This window comes from Camelus ferus, chromosome 3, assembly GCF_009834535.1.
Source record: "Camelus ferus isolate YT-003-E chromosome 3, BCGSAC_Cfer_1.0, whole genome shotgun sequence".
In the NCBI taxonomy this organism is placed as follows: Eukaryota; Metazoa; Chordata; class Mammalia; order Artiodactyla; family Camelidae; genus Camelus; species Camelus ferus.
The window spans coordinates 25146882-25161593 of NC_045698.1; the positions used below are offsets into that span (position 1 = coordinate 25146882).

Here is a 14712-nt window from a genome sequence, read left to right on the forward strand (position 1 = left end):
GTAATGAACCATCTGTGTGCACATGTATATATTTCTTATAGAGTGTTATAAAACTGTTAGCAAATGCTGCCCCTTCCCCACTCTTTAATGACGGGAGAAGAGAGAAGTAAAGATAGCCATTATGCTAGGCTCTTTTTCTATAAAGTGTATTGATGGGCTAAGACTGTGGTCTTGGCTGCAAGAATAGAATTGTAGGCATGAAACAGATATTGCCAGTTGGGTTCCAGACTACCACCATAAAGCACATATCACAATTAAGCAAGTTACATGAATTTTGTTTTGGTTTCCCAGTGCTTATGAACGTGACGTTTACGCCGTACTGTAGACTATTAAGTGTGCAGCAGCACTGACGCCAAGTAACCATTTGGTGCAAGAGGCCTAGCTTTTGGCCTTTCTTGGCTTTAGACACACCTTCCTCACTAAGCTTAATGATTTCTAGTTTTTGCTTTAAAGTGGGAGACATTCAACTTTTCCTTTCACTTGAACACTTAAATGCCATTGCAGGGTTATTAATTAGCCTTATTTCAGCATTGTTATGTCTCAGGGACTAGGGAGGCCTGAAAAGAGAAAGAAGGATGGGGGAACAGGCCAGTTGGTGGAGCAGTCAGAACATCCACATTTACTGATTAAATTAGCCATCTTATATGGGCATGGTTCGCAGCACCTCAAAGCAATTACGATAGTAACATCTAAGATCACAGATCACCATAACAAATATACTAACATAATAATGATGAAAAAGTCTGAAATATTGTGAGAACTACCACAGTGTGACACAGAGACACAAGGTGAGCAAATGCTGTTGTAAAAATGGCTCCCGTAGACTTGCTTAAGGCCTTGAAGGTTGCCACAAACTTTCAATTTGTAAAAAGAACACAGTATCTGTGAAGCTTAATAAAATAAGGTATGCCTGTACTAAACATCTCAAAGAGATCATCTCTTGGTTGCAAACTGCAGAAACAGCAGCCTTTGAGCATTGGATTAATGGAGATGAGGAAAGAATAAGAATTGCTTCTTTGAAGTGTTGTATTATAAATGTTGGGAATAGAATTACTTCTGTAATTCAAAGTTCAGTTACATGCTTTCTATGATTTTATTATTGAAAACTAACAATGAATGGACTGTATAAAATTGTACTATTTGTCTTTGTTCCAGTACAGCAACATTCTACACAACATAAAATGGGATGGTGCCTACTAACATCTACATTCTTTTATTCATTCTTTTGTGTGTGTGTCTGATGTTTAGAAAATGAATTGAAGCAGTTATACAGAGAATTTAAAGCCATCTCTTTGCTTTTTGCACAAATACAATAAAACAAATCCTCTGGGATTAGGACCCTTATTCCTCTTAACGTCTGTAACTTTTCAGTCAGATATGGATGGGGCTTAGCGAACTAGAATGTATCTCTTCTGTATCTGAAAGGTATCTGACATATTATTGCTCAGTCATGCTTAGAATTGTTAAGAAGAGTATAAATTCATTAGTTTGAAAACTCTGTGGTTCCTAGGTAGAATCAGTTAAAAGGAAATGAATAGTTTGTATATTCTATTTCTTGTGGTAACTTGGAAAAGGCAAGTTGGTTGTTCAGTAGAAACAAAAACATACAAGAATACAAATCATAATTTTAATGTAGAGAATGTTCCAACCATTTCAAATATTTTATTATGATAAAATAGTTTTACTTAGCAAAGCATTACAAACTTTAAATAAAAAGAAGCAATGTTTTAATTAGTAAAAATTCGAAATGAATCATATTCTAAACTTTAGAATATAAATTTAAAGTATAAACTTTAGAATAGAAATCTAAAACATAGTTGTATATTTTGAGTACTACATATAGTATAAACTGTATAGAGGAACAATAATAAGGGAAATAAAGCAAGCCCTACTTTATAGGGCTGCCTTATATAAAATAGTGCTATGATAAACATGAAATCTTAAAAACAAAATCATCAAGTTTCTACCAAAAATAAACAGATATACTGTCTGGACTTACAGGGCTGGAATTCACAAGGTATTCTTCCATGCATAGTTTGCTAAGGCCCCTATTTTATTTGCCACTAAAATGTCAGCGTTTTATAGTAGCTGAAAAAGAAAGCTTATCATTAATGAGAATGGAGTTTGAAAAGTCAGAATGTCAGGCTTGAGGTTCTAGGAAGTTCTTTATTACCTGGCCCAGAAGGCGGGAAGGTCGGGAGGTCCGTGAAGGGTGATGATCTTAGTCGCTTCTGGGACAAGGCTGACACTAAAAGCAGATTGCAAACTGAAGTCAGTGAGAAAAATGGGTTTTGATTTTCTTTTAATTAGGAAATTTTTGCTGTTTTGGAAATTTTTCTCTATCACTAGTTTAGAAAAATCTTTGGGTTTTTTACTGATAAAAAAAGTGCACCTCTAAGTGAGGATTATAAATTAATTTCCATTCAATTCAGTACATATTTGAGTGTTCAACATGTGTGAGACACTATCAGGCATGAAGATGACCTCAGGGAACCCTCCGTGGAGGAGACAGTCATACACATGAATAGCTGTATGACAGGGCAGAGGGCAGTGTGCTCTGGCACAAAGGAGTCACCAGAGTGCTCTGAGTGTGGAAGAGAAGCAAACTAAGTTACGGATTTATTCAAAACATGTGATAAAGTTCTTAGAATAAAGTATCTTTTTAAAAGGCAGACATCTGTTTATTTAAGTCGATATTACTTAGGAGGAAGTAGCCATTTCCCCTAACTGTAAAGCTAATACATGCTAAAGGCAGAAACTTTGGGAACACAGCAAAATACGAAGGTAGGAGGAGGGCAGGGCACCAACTCACTTGTAATCCAATTATCTGAGATAACCATTGCCAACATCATGGCTTATGTCCTGTCAGCCTTTTTTCCAATGTTGATACATTGAATTTTTAAATAATAACTCACCATACAATCCGTTATAGACTGCTGTTTTCATATAGCAATATATTATAAACACTGTCCAATGGGTAGCTTTTTAAACATTACCTGTTGCAAAAGCTTCTTAGTAGCAGCACACTCAGAGTAAACGTAACAAGGAACATTCAGCAGTCAAGGCTCTACCTACCTCCTCGGGTCTGAGAATCTGCAGTATGCAAAGTAAAAGATGAAGACCGGATGCGCTTTCTTGAAAACCCATTACATTCTGTAAGAAATTCAATGTGAGGGGTAAAACTGATTGTGATAACAAAATAGCTTCAATCCATGAGATGGGAGGAGAAATAGAATTTCCTTTTGTCTAGATATATCTTCATCTGACAACATGTTAATACCTGAAGCACAACTTTAACTACTGGGGTTAATAACTGGGTGATTATAAACTGATAGGCGTATCATCCTACTCTGAAACAGTTAGAAGCTAGTGGCTTTGGCAAGAAATGCATATGAATTCTGAGATTACACAGAGAATATTTTTGGAAGGTTGAGGGACAGGCAATGGAGAATCATGGGATTTTAGCTGTTGCTAACATCAGTGTTCTCAGGGACTTGCATGTCATCTTTCAAGACAAAAGCCAGTCTACGTGCATGCTTGAAAGCAAGAAAAGCCATTAAGTTTTACATAGTCTGTGCCACATGCAAAATGCTTGTGTCTGCTTATTTCTTGGTGTAAAGATTGCTTTTGAAATACCGGATGTAAATCATTACCAGGCTCTGCTGCTTCATACAGGGTGTCTTCTGTAGGTCTCTGGAAGGAAACAAAGCTGCCAGTGAGAGCTGAGTGTCTGCTGTTTTCACATCATATTTCCACCCTGTCACTTTATAGGAGAATTCTCAGAAACCAGAGCTGTTCAACTAGGCTAGGAAAAGCTACTCACCTTTACTTACTAGGTATGTATTCAAGAAAAAGCAAAGCCTAGTAGAGTGGTTATATAGCTCAGCGAGTGCAGAATCCCTTGTGGGAGCTTGTTGAAAATGAAGATTTTAAAGCACTAACTCCCAGGATTCTGAAGTGGCTGAACTGAGTGGGGCCCAGGAATCTACTTTTTCAACATAAACTTGGGGTTTGAGTTTTTCCTTAGTTAATTTTATGGGTAATAAGGTAAATTACCTTCATAAGCAAAAATGAATAACAAGAAAATACTAATTAAGCTAAAGTTAAAATGCTACTAACATTATCATTTGTCTTTCAAATCAAGTGATTTTAGTACAATGCTGAAAAAGCAGAGAGGGTCTTCAAAATCCCTTTTGAATCATATAAGGCAGTTTAGAACTTATTTTATATCCAGTTTCAAGCTGGGCCAGTGGTAGGGACCCATGGTGAGTCTTAGCACTCCTAAACTCTTTCAGTTCCTCCCCTTTCCAAGTCACTCCAAAAAAACAGATAATTCTAGAAAAATGGCACATTATCCATAGATTCAAGACAAAGCTTCTGGCTTCCCACTTCACCAAATTGCCCTACTATGTAAATATTGTGGAGGTGCTACTCTGCTAAGTGAAGAACAAGAAGATGAATTCATACAGCAGTGATATCATTTGGGATAGTTAGCTTCTCAAAATACGATTTTCTTTGTCAAAGTAAAAATCAAAGAAAAGTAGCTCCATCTTACCTTAAAAGTTTGTTCTCTCTTTTCAAAAACAAATATTGGTTGCGCAATGACAGATTTTTCTGTAAAAGAAAAGGAACATGCAAGAATTCTAACACTACTCTGACATTTCTAACACCAACTAAAAATATCTGAAGGTTTTTTTGGTTTTGTATTTTTCCCTGCCTTTGAGTAAAATCCAAACTGTTTTACATGAATGCTATAAATCACAAATTTACACATGATTATAACAGTTAGTTACAGAAATAAATACTTGGGGAAGTGATAGTATTATGTTTCCATAAACAGAGAGATCATCCCATTAAAAGAACATGCTTTAAGTGTTTAAGGAAAACAAAATACAATTACCTGCATTTAGAAACTCATCATGACATAGTCATTAACATCCTTACTTTTAGAATGAAAAATTTCAAAGGATGAAAAAATCTCATCTGAGAATAGTACTTCTATTGGAAGTTGGACCTCAAAATATAAAAGATATAGATGTACTTCATTCTATCCTTAAAATGATCTAGTAATAATTCGTATTTCCTTGACAAGAGTAGTCATATACTAAGTCATATTTTCAATATTTAGACTATGATTTAATCTTAAACAGTGTTGTAAAGTAGACAGTTCATCTTCAGCCCTGCCAACCTTATTAATCTTCTATATTTTTCTATCTTAGGTAAGACAATAGAGAGAAACTCATTCACTCTAGGGTATAAATGAGTGGTAACAGCTTTAAATATCAGCACTCCAGAATTCTTAGGGACCATGTTATGGTTGTTAAGAGTTTGGGCTCTGGAGTTAGGGAGGCGTATTTTTTTAAACATTTTTTTTTATTGAAGTATAGTCAGTTTATAATATTGTGTCAATTTCTGATGTACAGTATAATGCTTCAGTCATACATAAACATACATATACTCATTTTCATATTCTTTTTCACCATAAGTTACAAGATATTGAATATAGTTTCTTGTGCTATACAATATGAACTTATTATCTATCTATTTTATATATTATTTAATATATATTAGTTAGTATCTGCAAATCTCGTTCTCCCAATTTATCCCTTCCCATCCCCTTCCCCCATGAGTAACCATAAGTTTGTTTTTTATGTCTTTGAGTTGGTTTCTGTTTTGTAACTAAGTTCGTTTGTCTTTTTTTTTTTTTCAGATTCCACATGTAAGTGATGTCATATGGTATTTTTCTTTCTCTTTCTGGCTTGCTTAACTTAGAATGACATTCTCCAGGGCTATCCATGTTGCTGCAAATGGCATTATTTTATTATTTTTTATGGCCGAGTAGTATTCCATTGTATAAATATACCAAAACTTCTTTATCCAGTCATCTGTTGATGGACATTTAGGTTGCTTCCATGTCTTGGCTATTGTAAATAGTGCTGCTATTAACATAGGGGTGCATGTATCTTTTTGAATTAAGATTCCCGCTGGATATATGCCCAGGAGTAGGATTGCTGGATCATATGGTAAGTCTATTTTTAGTCTTTTGAGGAATCTCCATACTGTTTTCCTTAATGGCTGCACCAAACTATATTCCCACCAACAGTATAGGAGGGTTCTCTTTTCTCCACAGCCTCTCCAGCATTTATTGTTTGAGGACTTTTGAATGATGGCCATTCTGACTGGTGTGAGGTGGTACCTCACTGTAGTTTTGATTTGCATTTCTCTGATAATTAGAGCTAGTGAGCATTTTTTCATGTGCCTATTAGCCATTTGTATGTCTTCATTGGAGAATTGCTTGTTTAGGTCTTCTGCCCATTTTAGATTGAGTTGTTTGTTTTTTTATTATTAAGTTGTATGAGCTGTTTATATATTCTGGAAATTAAACCCTTGTCAGTCTCACCTTTTGCAGATACTTTCTCCCATTCCATAAGTTGTCTTTTTGTTTTGCTTATGGTTTCCTTTGCTGTGCAAAGCTTCTAAGTTTAATTAGGTCCCATTTGTTTATTTTTGCTTTTATTTCTATTGCCTGGATAGACCGCCCTAGGAGAACATTGCTAAGATTTCTGTCAGAGAATGTTTTGCCTATGTTCTTTTCTAAGAGATTGTTAGTGTCCTGTCTTACGTTTGGGAGGCACATTTTCAAATATAAGTTCCACCACTAATTGTCAAGTTACTTTGGGAAACAATATATCTGTACCTTTAGTTTCTTCATTCAAAAAAAAAATGAAGATTGTAATAGTACTTACTTTATAGAATTTATGTGAAAATTAAATGGGTTTTTAGATATAATTACTTAAATCTTAACAAGACAAAAAAAAAAGCCTTTAAGAAAGGATATTATATATATGGCATAACAGCAATCCCCATTCCAAAACTCATAGCTGACATTGCTAACTTTTTTTTATTGAGTTATAGTCATTTTACAATGTTGTGTCAAATTCCAGTGTAGAGCCCAATTTTTCAGTTATACATGAACATACATATATACATTGTCACATTTTTTTTCTTGCTGTGAGCTACCATAAGATCTTGTATATATTTCCCTGTGCTATACAGTATAATCTTGTTTATCTATTCTACATTTTGAAATCCCAGTCTGTCCCTTCCCACCCCCCGCCCCCTTGGCAACCACAAGTTTGTATTCTGTGTCTATGAGTCTGTTTCTGTTTTGTATTTATGACATTGCTAACTTATGACAACACTTTCTTGACGAGCCCAGATATGACCTCAGAGATGTTCTCATTATAGGTTTCCAGCAGCCATTACCAATATATTGTCCTGGCATACAAGCTGAGGTAATTTGCCATCGCTGGGCTGAATAAATAAAACTCTAGCTGAAGAATTTCAAGGAACTATTGGATAATTACATCTTATATACCAGAAAGGGCTTCTCCAGCTCCCTACAAGCTTATCCCATAATAGAGTGTCAAAACTCTGCCCGACCACCCTTTGCCAAGCTCCTGGGGTCCTGTGAACTTGGATACCTTCTTTCCATCCAGCGAGATAAACTGTTCACTTTTTTATGCTAATGCTTACTGTGCTGTCTGCCCTTGGAGCCAAGTGAACCACAGAGGAAAACGCTCAACATATCGGCATTACTACCCATATTTAACTGTGGCTCAATTCTTTCTTTCTCAGAACGAGCTCCTTTTCTAGCAATTACATTAGATTTAAGAAATGAGATCTTGAATGGCTTTGAAAGGAAATAGTCTTTGTGAATGTGCACTGGACTACTTATGAAGTGGAATAATAAACAGACCCCTTCTAAATTGGACTTAGGATGGTCATCCTTAAAATAGTATACCTTGACCTAACCCTAGGCAAATAACATGTTGACTTTTCCTCTATTAAATCATGGAGCTAAAAACGGGCAAAAGTGATCTTCAACGGCAGTATTAATTAGGAAATCATAAAGGCTTACTTTATGGAAGGCATATGGTAAAGTAGAAAAGCCATTTTTATTCATCAATTCAACAAATATTTATTGAGTATCTTTTTGTGCCAGCCACTGTGCTAGGATCTAGGCATACATTGTCTGATTAAAGGTATATTAGTCTTGGTGCAGCCACCTTCTATCCCTCACAATGCCCAGCTCATTACTTAGAAAGCAGATAATCTCCTTACCTCCTCTTCCATTTATATTTTCTCCCCGTCTCCCAAGCCAGTCTCTTGGCTCCAAAGACAAAGTCAGAAGTAAACATTTGTCAAGCCATTGTGCTAATGGCGGCTTTCTTACTTGATCCAGTAGGGAAACTTGAAAATAAGAGCATAGACCTTAAAATGATATATTTTAAAATTTATCCTTCTTTCTAATATATTCATTAATCAATCCACTTATTCAACAAATATGTATTGAGGGGGACTACATACAAGATACTTTGCAAAGTAAAAAGTTCAAGATGAGGCTGAAGATGAAGTTGGGGCTTTGCAAAGCCTTGTAGGTTGTGCTGAGAAGTTTTGTTTTTATTCCAAGAAAAATGGGAAGCCAGTAAGAGACTTTAAGCGATGGCATGATTCACTCTGATACACATTTTGTTTTTTAAGATCAATTTGCCTGCTGTGTGGTAAACGGATTAGAGGGGGAAGGCAGTGAGGGAGAGGAAATAAAGAATCTAATTAAGAGGCTAGTCTAAATTCTAGAGGAGAGCTGACAAGGTTGCTCTTTATTTCTTTCTTAATCTTGCATCCATGATTTTGTGAGGCAAATGGAATAAATAAAAGTTTAAAATACAGTCTTCTGTTAAAAGGAATGAAAGTGAGGGGATACGGAAAAAATTTTTAAACTTAAAAATTAATTTTTATGTTTTGTCTGTTTTAAGGTTCACGTAGCATTTAATGAAGCCCTATATTCATTGTTGTTTTCTGAAATAACTTCATTAAGAGAAGACATTCATTCATCCCACAAATATTATTCAAAGTTACACACAGGAAGGGCACAAATTACCATTTATATAATTCAGTCTCAGTTTACTTGTACTTCTGCAGTGGAGGTACACTGTGGCCAAGTGCTTTTATCCATCATCTTGTCTAACTTAATCCTTTGAATATATTTGTGGGTTAAATATAGTTTCTACCATAGTTACAGATACTTACAGATGAGGAAACTGAGGCTATGTAAAGCAACTTGCTCAGTCATACCACTAGTAAGTGGCAAAAGCCTTTAATTAAACCCAAACCTCCCTCCTACGAAACCACTGCTTTTAGCTCCCACAGGTTGTACTGACGTATCTACAACTCTACCAGCGCAATGTCATGTTCTCAATATATAATATATACCATGCAGCACCACGCCCAGGAAAACTCAGTACAAAATCATGGCACTTATACTTTTTCAACTCTGTCAATGTTGATTGATGATACACATATACTTCTATTACAAGCAGTGGGGATGCTAAGAAGCAGCTTGGTGTAATTCCTGCAGAACCACCAAGGTCCAGGGACTGGCACTGCTAAGTACTTCTGGAAGCAGAGGTGAAGTTTGGCTAAAAATAGGAAGTAGTTTTGTCTGTTTGGGGACAAAGCGACTGTCCCCCTTCTACTCCAGCAGAAGATTGGGGGTTCCTCCCTGGAAAAAATGGAGCATCAGGCACAGCTTGAAGTGGAGGTTCTATATGGAAAAGCGGGGGACTGGGTGAAAGTTTACGTACTATATTAGTTTCCTGTTGTTGCTATAACAAATCATCTCAAGTCTAGTGGTTTGAGCAATACAAATTTTATTACCTTACGATTCTGGAGGCCAGTCTAAAATGGGCATCGGGTCTGTGTTCCTTCTGGAGGCTCAGGAAGGAATCCATTTCCTTTCCTTTTCCAGCTTCTAGAGGTTACATTCGTTCCTTTGCCTGTGGCCCCACATCACCCTTCCTCTGCTTCTGCTGTCACATCTTCTTCTGTGACTCTGACACTCCTGCCTCCTTCTCCATCTTATGATGACCTTTGTGACTGCACTGTGCCCACCCAAGTAATCTAAGATGATCTCTCCATATCAAGATCCTTAACTGAATCATATCTGCTGGCAGTGGGGTTTGCCAGGCACCGGTACATACCTACAGGTTCTGGGCATTAGGGTATAGCCATATTTAGGGAGCTGTTATTCCGCCTACCACACATACGAAATGTTGAGGTCCTAAGCACTCTCTTTATTCAGTTCACCGAATGTTGGCAGCCAGGTTTATTTCCTCCAGGCAGGAAATTATAAAATTTTTCTCTGGAGAGTCTGACCAACCCAAAAGAAAAGACAAAAACATACTGACAAGGGAATTTCTCAGCGAGGGGTCAGAGCTCAAGTGCACACAGCTGTCAGTGAGCTTTGTAGTGAGCGCCCCTTTCTTACATACAAGCAGGCAGTCACCAGACACAAAAAGCAGTGCCTGAATGAGTAGACAGGAGGAAGATAAACTGGATGAAAAAGACTATGCAGAAAGTTTAATATATATTTTATAAAATCATGTACCTATAATTTATTTTCATTTATAACATATATAAAATTATATATGCAAGATATATAATTAATATCCTCAAAAATATGGAACATCCATGATGCAGAAGCAGAATACTATTTTTTTTAAAAGAGCAACACAGAACAAAAATAAGCTTTTAGAACTTTAGACTTTAAAATGTGGTAGTAGAATCAATATTGATTTAAAAATTTAGAGAATAAAGTTCAGTAAATAGCCCAGATAGCAGAGCAGAAAGAATAGAAATGAGAAAATTTTAAGAAGACTCAGATAATCAGTCCAAGAATCACTTGAATGTCTCACTATTAGAAGCTCTAGAAAAAGAGAAGGTAGAAAAAAGAGGGGATGAAATGATAAACAAATAGATCATTAGAATTTCTGAAATCAAAGTATGTAAGTTTCCGTTTTGCAGGAGCCTATCCAATACTCAGAACGATACATGAAAGTAGCCCCATACCCACGTACATCATGAAATCTAAGAATCTGCAGACAAAGGAAAGGTCCTAATAGCATGGAGAAGGGAATAAAAAAGGTTACATATAAAAGATCAGGTACGGAAGGGCTTTAGATTTCTCAACAACAACACTGGAAATCAGAAGGCAAAGGGAGGGGTAATGCTTTTGACACTCTGAAGGGAAATGATTTCCAATCTAGAATTATGTACTAATATAAAGTATTCACTAAATGTGAAGGCATGATAAAAAATTTCCAAACTGTAAGCTCTCAAAATATGTATCCCACATGCACCCATTCTCAGGATGCTCCTGGAGGAGATGCTCTACCAAAAGAGCTGGTAAACTAAGGAGCCAAGAAACAGGGGCACCAACTCAGAAGAGATGGAGGCAGCCTTCAGGATGATGGTGAGGGGATAGCCCAGAATGACGGCAGTACACCAGTCACAAAGAACACCCAGGCCACAGTGGGGGAGTCCCTGAGGAGACTCCAGAAAAGACGTCTCCAAAAGAGATGGGACTAGAAGCAGTTGAACACCTCAAGTAATTGAATATTTTAAAGGATATTTAGATAACTGGAAACAGTATGGGGACTGATTGGTAATCAGTATATAAAGAACCAAGAAAACAAAACAAAACAAACATATGACACAATTATGAAATCCAGGGAAAACAAAAAGTTGGGCGGGAAAGGAAAAGTAATCCTGGTATAGTACATGGTCACAATGATGTGAGTACGGAGTATTGATCTAATCAAGCTGCTGATACAATGATTTGGGGAAGGCAGGGGAATGGAAAGTGTTCATGTGTATAGTGGCAGTGGTTGCAGGAGTCACAGAAATCTGTGAAAGAGATTCTAATTCTTCCACAGTGGCCAACCAGTAGTGCCTGAAAATAAATAAAAAGAAATAGCACTAAGTGCCTGATATTTGGACATGTGGAGGTTTGTACAAAAGAAACAGCTACATGAGTTGGATACTGTTGCCTCTGGGGACCAAGAAAAAAAAAAGAAAGTAGAGGAAGGGGCAAGGATATTGCTGGTTTTTTCCAGAAAAGCTTCATAGGACCATTTGGTCCCTTAAACCACATGAATATATATAACTGAAAAAATAAACACTAAATTTAAAAATAATTCCTTTCCTACCGTAGTGTCAGATGCCCATGATTAAAGGACACATCCCAAGCTCCTGGCCAAGGACAGACATCTTACTGAGTTATACTGCTTGACAAACATCCAATATCTTATTTCTTGGGCCTAACTATTCATAGAAATATATGAAAATAAAGGTGTGAGCAAGATGATTCACTGAGTTCAGAGTGCAATAAAAACACCTCTGAACAGCTGCTCTTTGTAATGCCGTCCAATCTGCTGAAATTCTGTCCTTCTCCTTTATTCAAAGCACTCCTTCACATCTCCAGACAAGAATTCAACTATAACGTTATGCATAATGTAAAAGCTTTGCTCTTTAGGATTCTAAGGTGCTCTAATGGTCAGCATTAACAGTAAATATACACTTCTTTTCTCCCTGTTCTAATATATACCATAATTCTTCCTCAAATTTTGGGTAAGTTGTAAGATCTTGTTCCTACCTTTTTTAAAAAATATATTTAATTGACACTCAGTCTCTGATGAACAAACCTATTTGTGAAGGAAAGTAACTGGAGGATTTTCAGTCATCTCAGAGGAGGAGATTTGGAAGGATTGGCTGAGCTGGAAGGAGAGCCAAAAGAGGAGGAAGAGACTGAGAATGGGGTGTCTTTGGCTCAAAGTCCCAGTGAGCATGGGGGCAGGTAGCCCTAGGGGCCTCAAGCTTCTGCTACATAGCTCGTCCCTCCTAGAGTCTGGCAGACTGCTTCATCCTGCTTGGTAGGTTAGGGTAGTTAAGGTGAAAACCGAGTTCTCCACACTGGATAGAACCGGGCTACTCTAGCCAGGGCTAGAAAGGTTGTGGAAACAGTCTTGGCAGGAAAGATGATGGCAACCACCCCCCTGCGGAGGAACGGGCACTGCCAAATGGGTCACCTCTAATTGCTACCAGGACTGGAATTATCCACTTGGACTGCAGCCCTGGCAGGCCCTATATTTCCTTTCCCTTTCTTCCTGAATCTTCCCATGTGTCTCTGCCGCATCCTCTTTTCTAATTTCTTCCCCTGTGCACATTCTACCCCAGGTTCCAACACTGTCCTTTATGTCTCTGTCCTCCGCACCCTCTTTCACTGTGTCTGGCTCTCTGTCTGGTCAAAGTGTGGGTTGTGGAACTCTGAAGTCTAATAATCCTACAGCTGTGCTTTAAAAAAAACTCTGAGGCTCAGCTTTTTCATCTCTCTTGGTATATATTTTAAAAGGGTTGTTACGAGGATTGAAGCAATGTGTGCATGAGAGATGCCTGGTACAGCTTCCTCTTCCAACCTTTTTGGAACAAAGCAGAATATCTATCCATCCATTCACCCTCCATATATACACACATCTCTCTCTCTATATATATATATCCAGAATATATATCCATGTATATGCATTTATAAATACATACCTAAACATATAGCAATGCCTCAGACCACAGTTTGCACAGAAGACACTCAGTAAAAGTTGACTTCCCTTCCCTCCTCCTCTCCTGTCCTGTGTCATATGCAGTCACCTAGCTGCTGTATGTTAGCTCTGGGGAAAATTCCTCATTATTCCTCAAAGGGTTTTTTTTTTTCCCTTTCACTCATTAGCTTATTCTTACTGCTAGTTTTCTTCTCACTTCTCCTTATTGCACTCCTACCTTTCTTTTCCCTTTTTAATATCAGGAAGTTTCTGAATTCAGGCCATGGCCATGGCCCAGAGATGGTTTTAGAGATCCTTGCTCCTCAAAGTGTGGTCCAGACAGACCAGCAGCACTGACTGGGGACTTGGTGGAAATGCAGACTCTCGGGCCCCACCCCAGACCTATAGAATCCACATCTACATTTTACAGGATCCCCAGGGGGGTTGTATATGCGTTTGTGTATGTGTATATATGTTTGAGAAGCAGTTCTCTAGAGCTCCTCCAGGTTTCTGTCAACTGAAACCGAACCTAGGAACAGGGCAGTGAAGACTCCTGGAGTTAGTAACTAAGCCTCCAGACGTTCTGAGTAACCTGAAAATTCAATGAGAAAATAATCACTGCTCAAACTGCATTCTATGATTATTATGATACAGTGTGGGCTACTCTGAAGACTTAAAAGATATGCTTGTGGTTAGGATATTGAAATACTGATATTGATATTGAAATCAGCCATTCAGCTGTTTCACTTGATGCAATTAATGATTTCTTCTCTGATGCAAAAGTTTGTCTTCCATTTTAATATAATATGTCTGAAATCTGACTTTTTCATGGAAGAAAAATTTTTAGAAAATGTCTCTGCCTGAGATTATTAAATGTCAATTAAAATGGGGTTTTTTTCTGCAAAGCAAAATTGTAGCCTGAAAGCATAAACTACATCAAAAGCATTTGTCATAGTTCAAAGATTTTTCAACAAGAATTTGAAACATCTGAAGTCTCAAGCATAACAAATGACATCTTCTGTAGAAAAGAGATAAATCCTGGTGGGTAACCTTAATCTCTGTATGGAACCCTGAGAAGAGACACAGAGGGTCTGAATCACAATCTTGGTTTAAAAGAAAAAAAAAAAAACCAGAAACACAAATCTATGTTAAAATAGTTGACAATAATTTTAAGAAATGACAAATTATAACTCCAGAAGAAAGAGGAATCTGTGCTAATTCACAAAGGAACCGCAGGCATAAGACGTTCTGTATGTGTTTCTAGCCATTTATGACGGAA

At 37.2% G+C, this 14712-nt stretch overlaps 2 protein-coding genes across 10 annotated transcripts in view; one reads left to right on the forward strand and one right to left on the reverse strand.

The window, feature by feature from the left end:
• The window catches only part of RANBP3L (RAN binding protein 3 like), a 67895-nt gene that overhangs the window by 36246 nt on the left and 16937 nt on the right, over positions 1–14712 (reverse strand). For both annotated transcript variants that reach the window (XM_032471027.1, XM_014559681.2), the window contains exons 2-5: positions 4556–4614; positions 3654–3693; positions 3076–3153; positions 2174–2248 (exon numbers count right to left, since the gene is read on the reverse strand). In XM_032471027.1, the coding sequence (XP_032326918.1) occupies positions 2174–2248; positions 3076–3153; positions 3654–3693; positions 4556–4614 (252 nt within the window). The remainder of the gene's footprint in view (positions 1–2173; positions 2249–3075; positions 3154–3653; positions 3694–4555; positions 4615–14712) is intronic.
• The window catches only part of LOC116660797, a 188107-nt gene that overhangs the window by 22877 nt on the left and 150518 nt on the right, over positions 1–14712 (forward strand). For all 8 annotated transcript variants that reach the window (XR_004316438.1, XM_032471078.1, XM_032471086.1 and 5 more), the window contains exons 3-4: positions 3772–3836; positions 5711–5719. Coding sequence is in view for 7 of the 8 variants with exons in the window: in XM_032471078.1 (XP_032326969.1) it covers positions 3772–3836; positions 5711–5719 (74 nt within the window). In the remaining variant the exon portion in view is untranslated. The remainder of the gene's footprint in view (positions 1–3771; positions 3837–5710; positions 5720–14712) is intronic.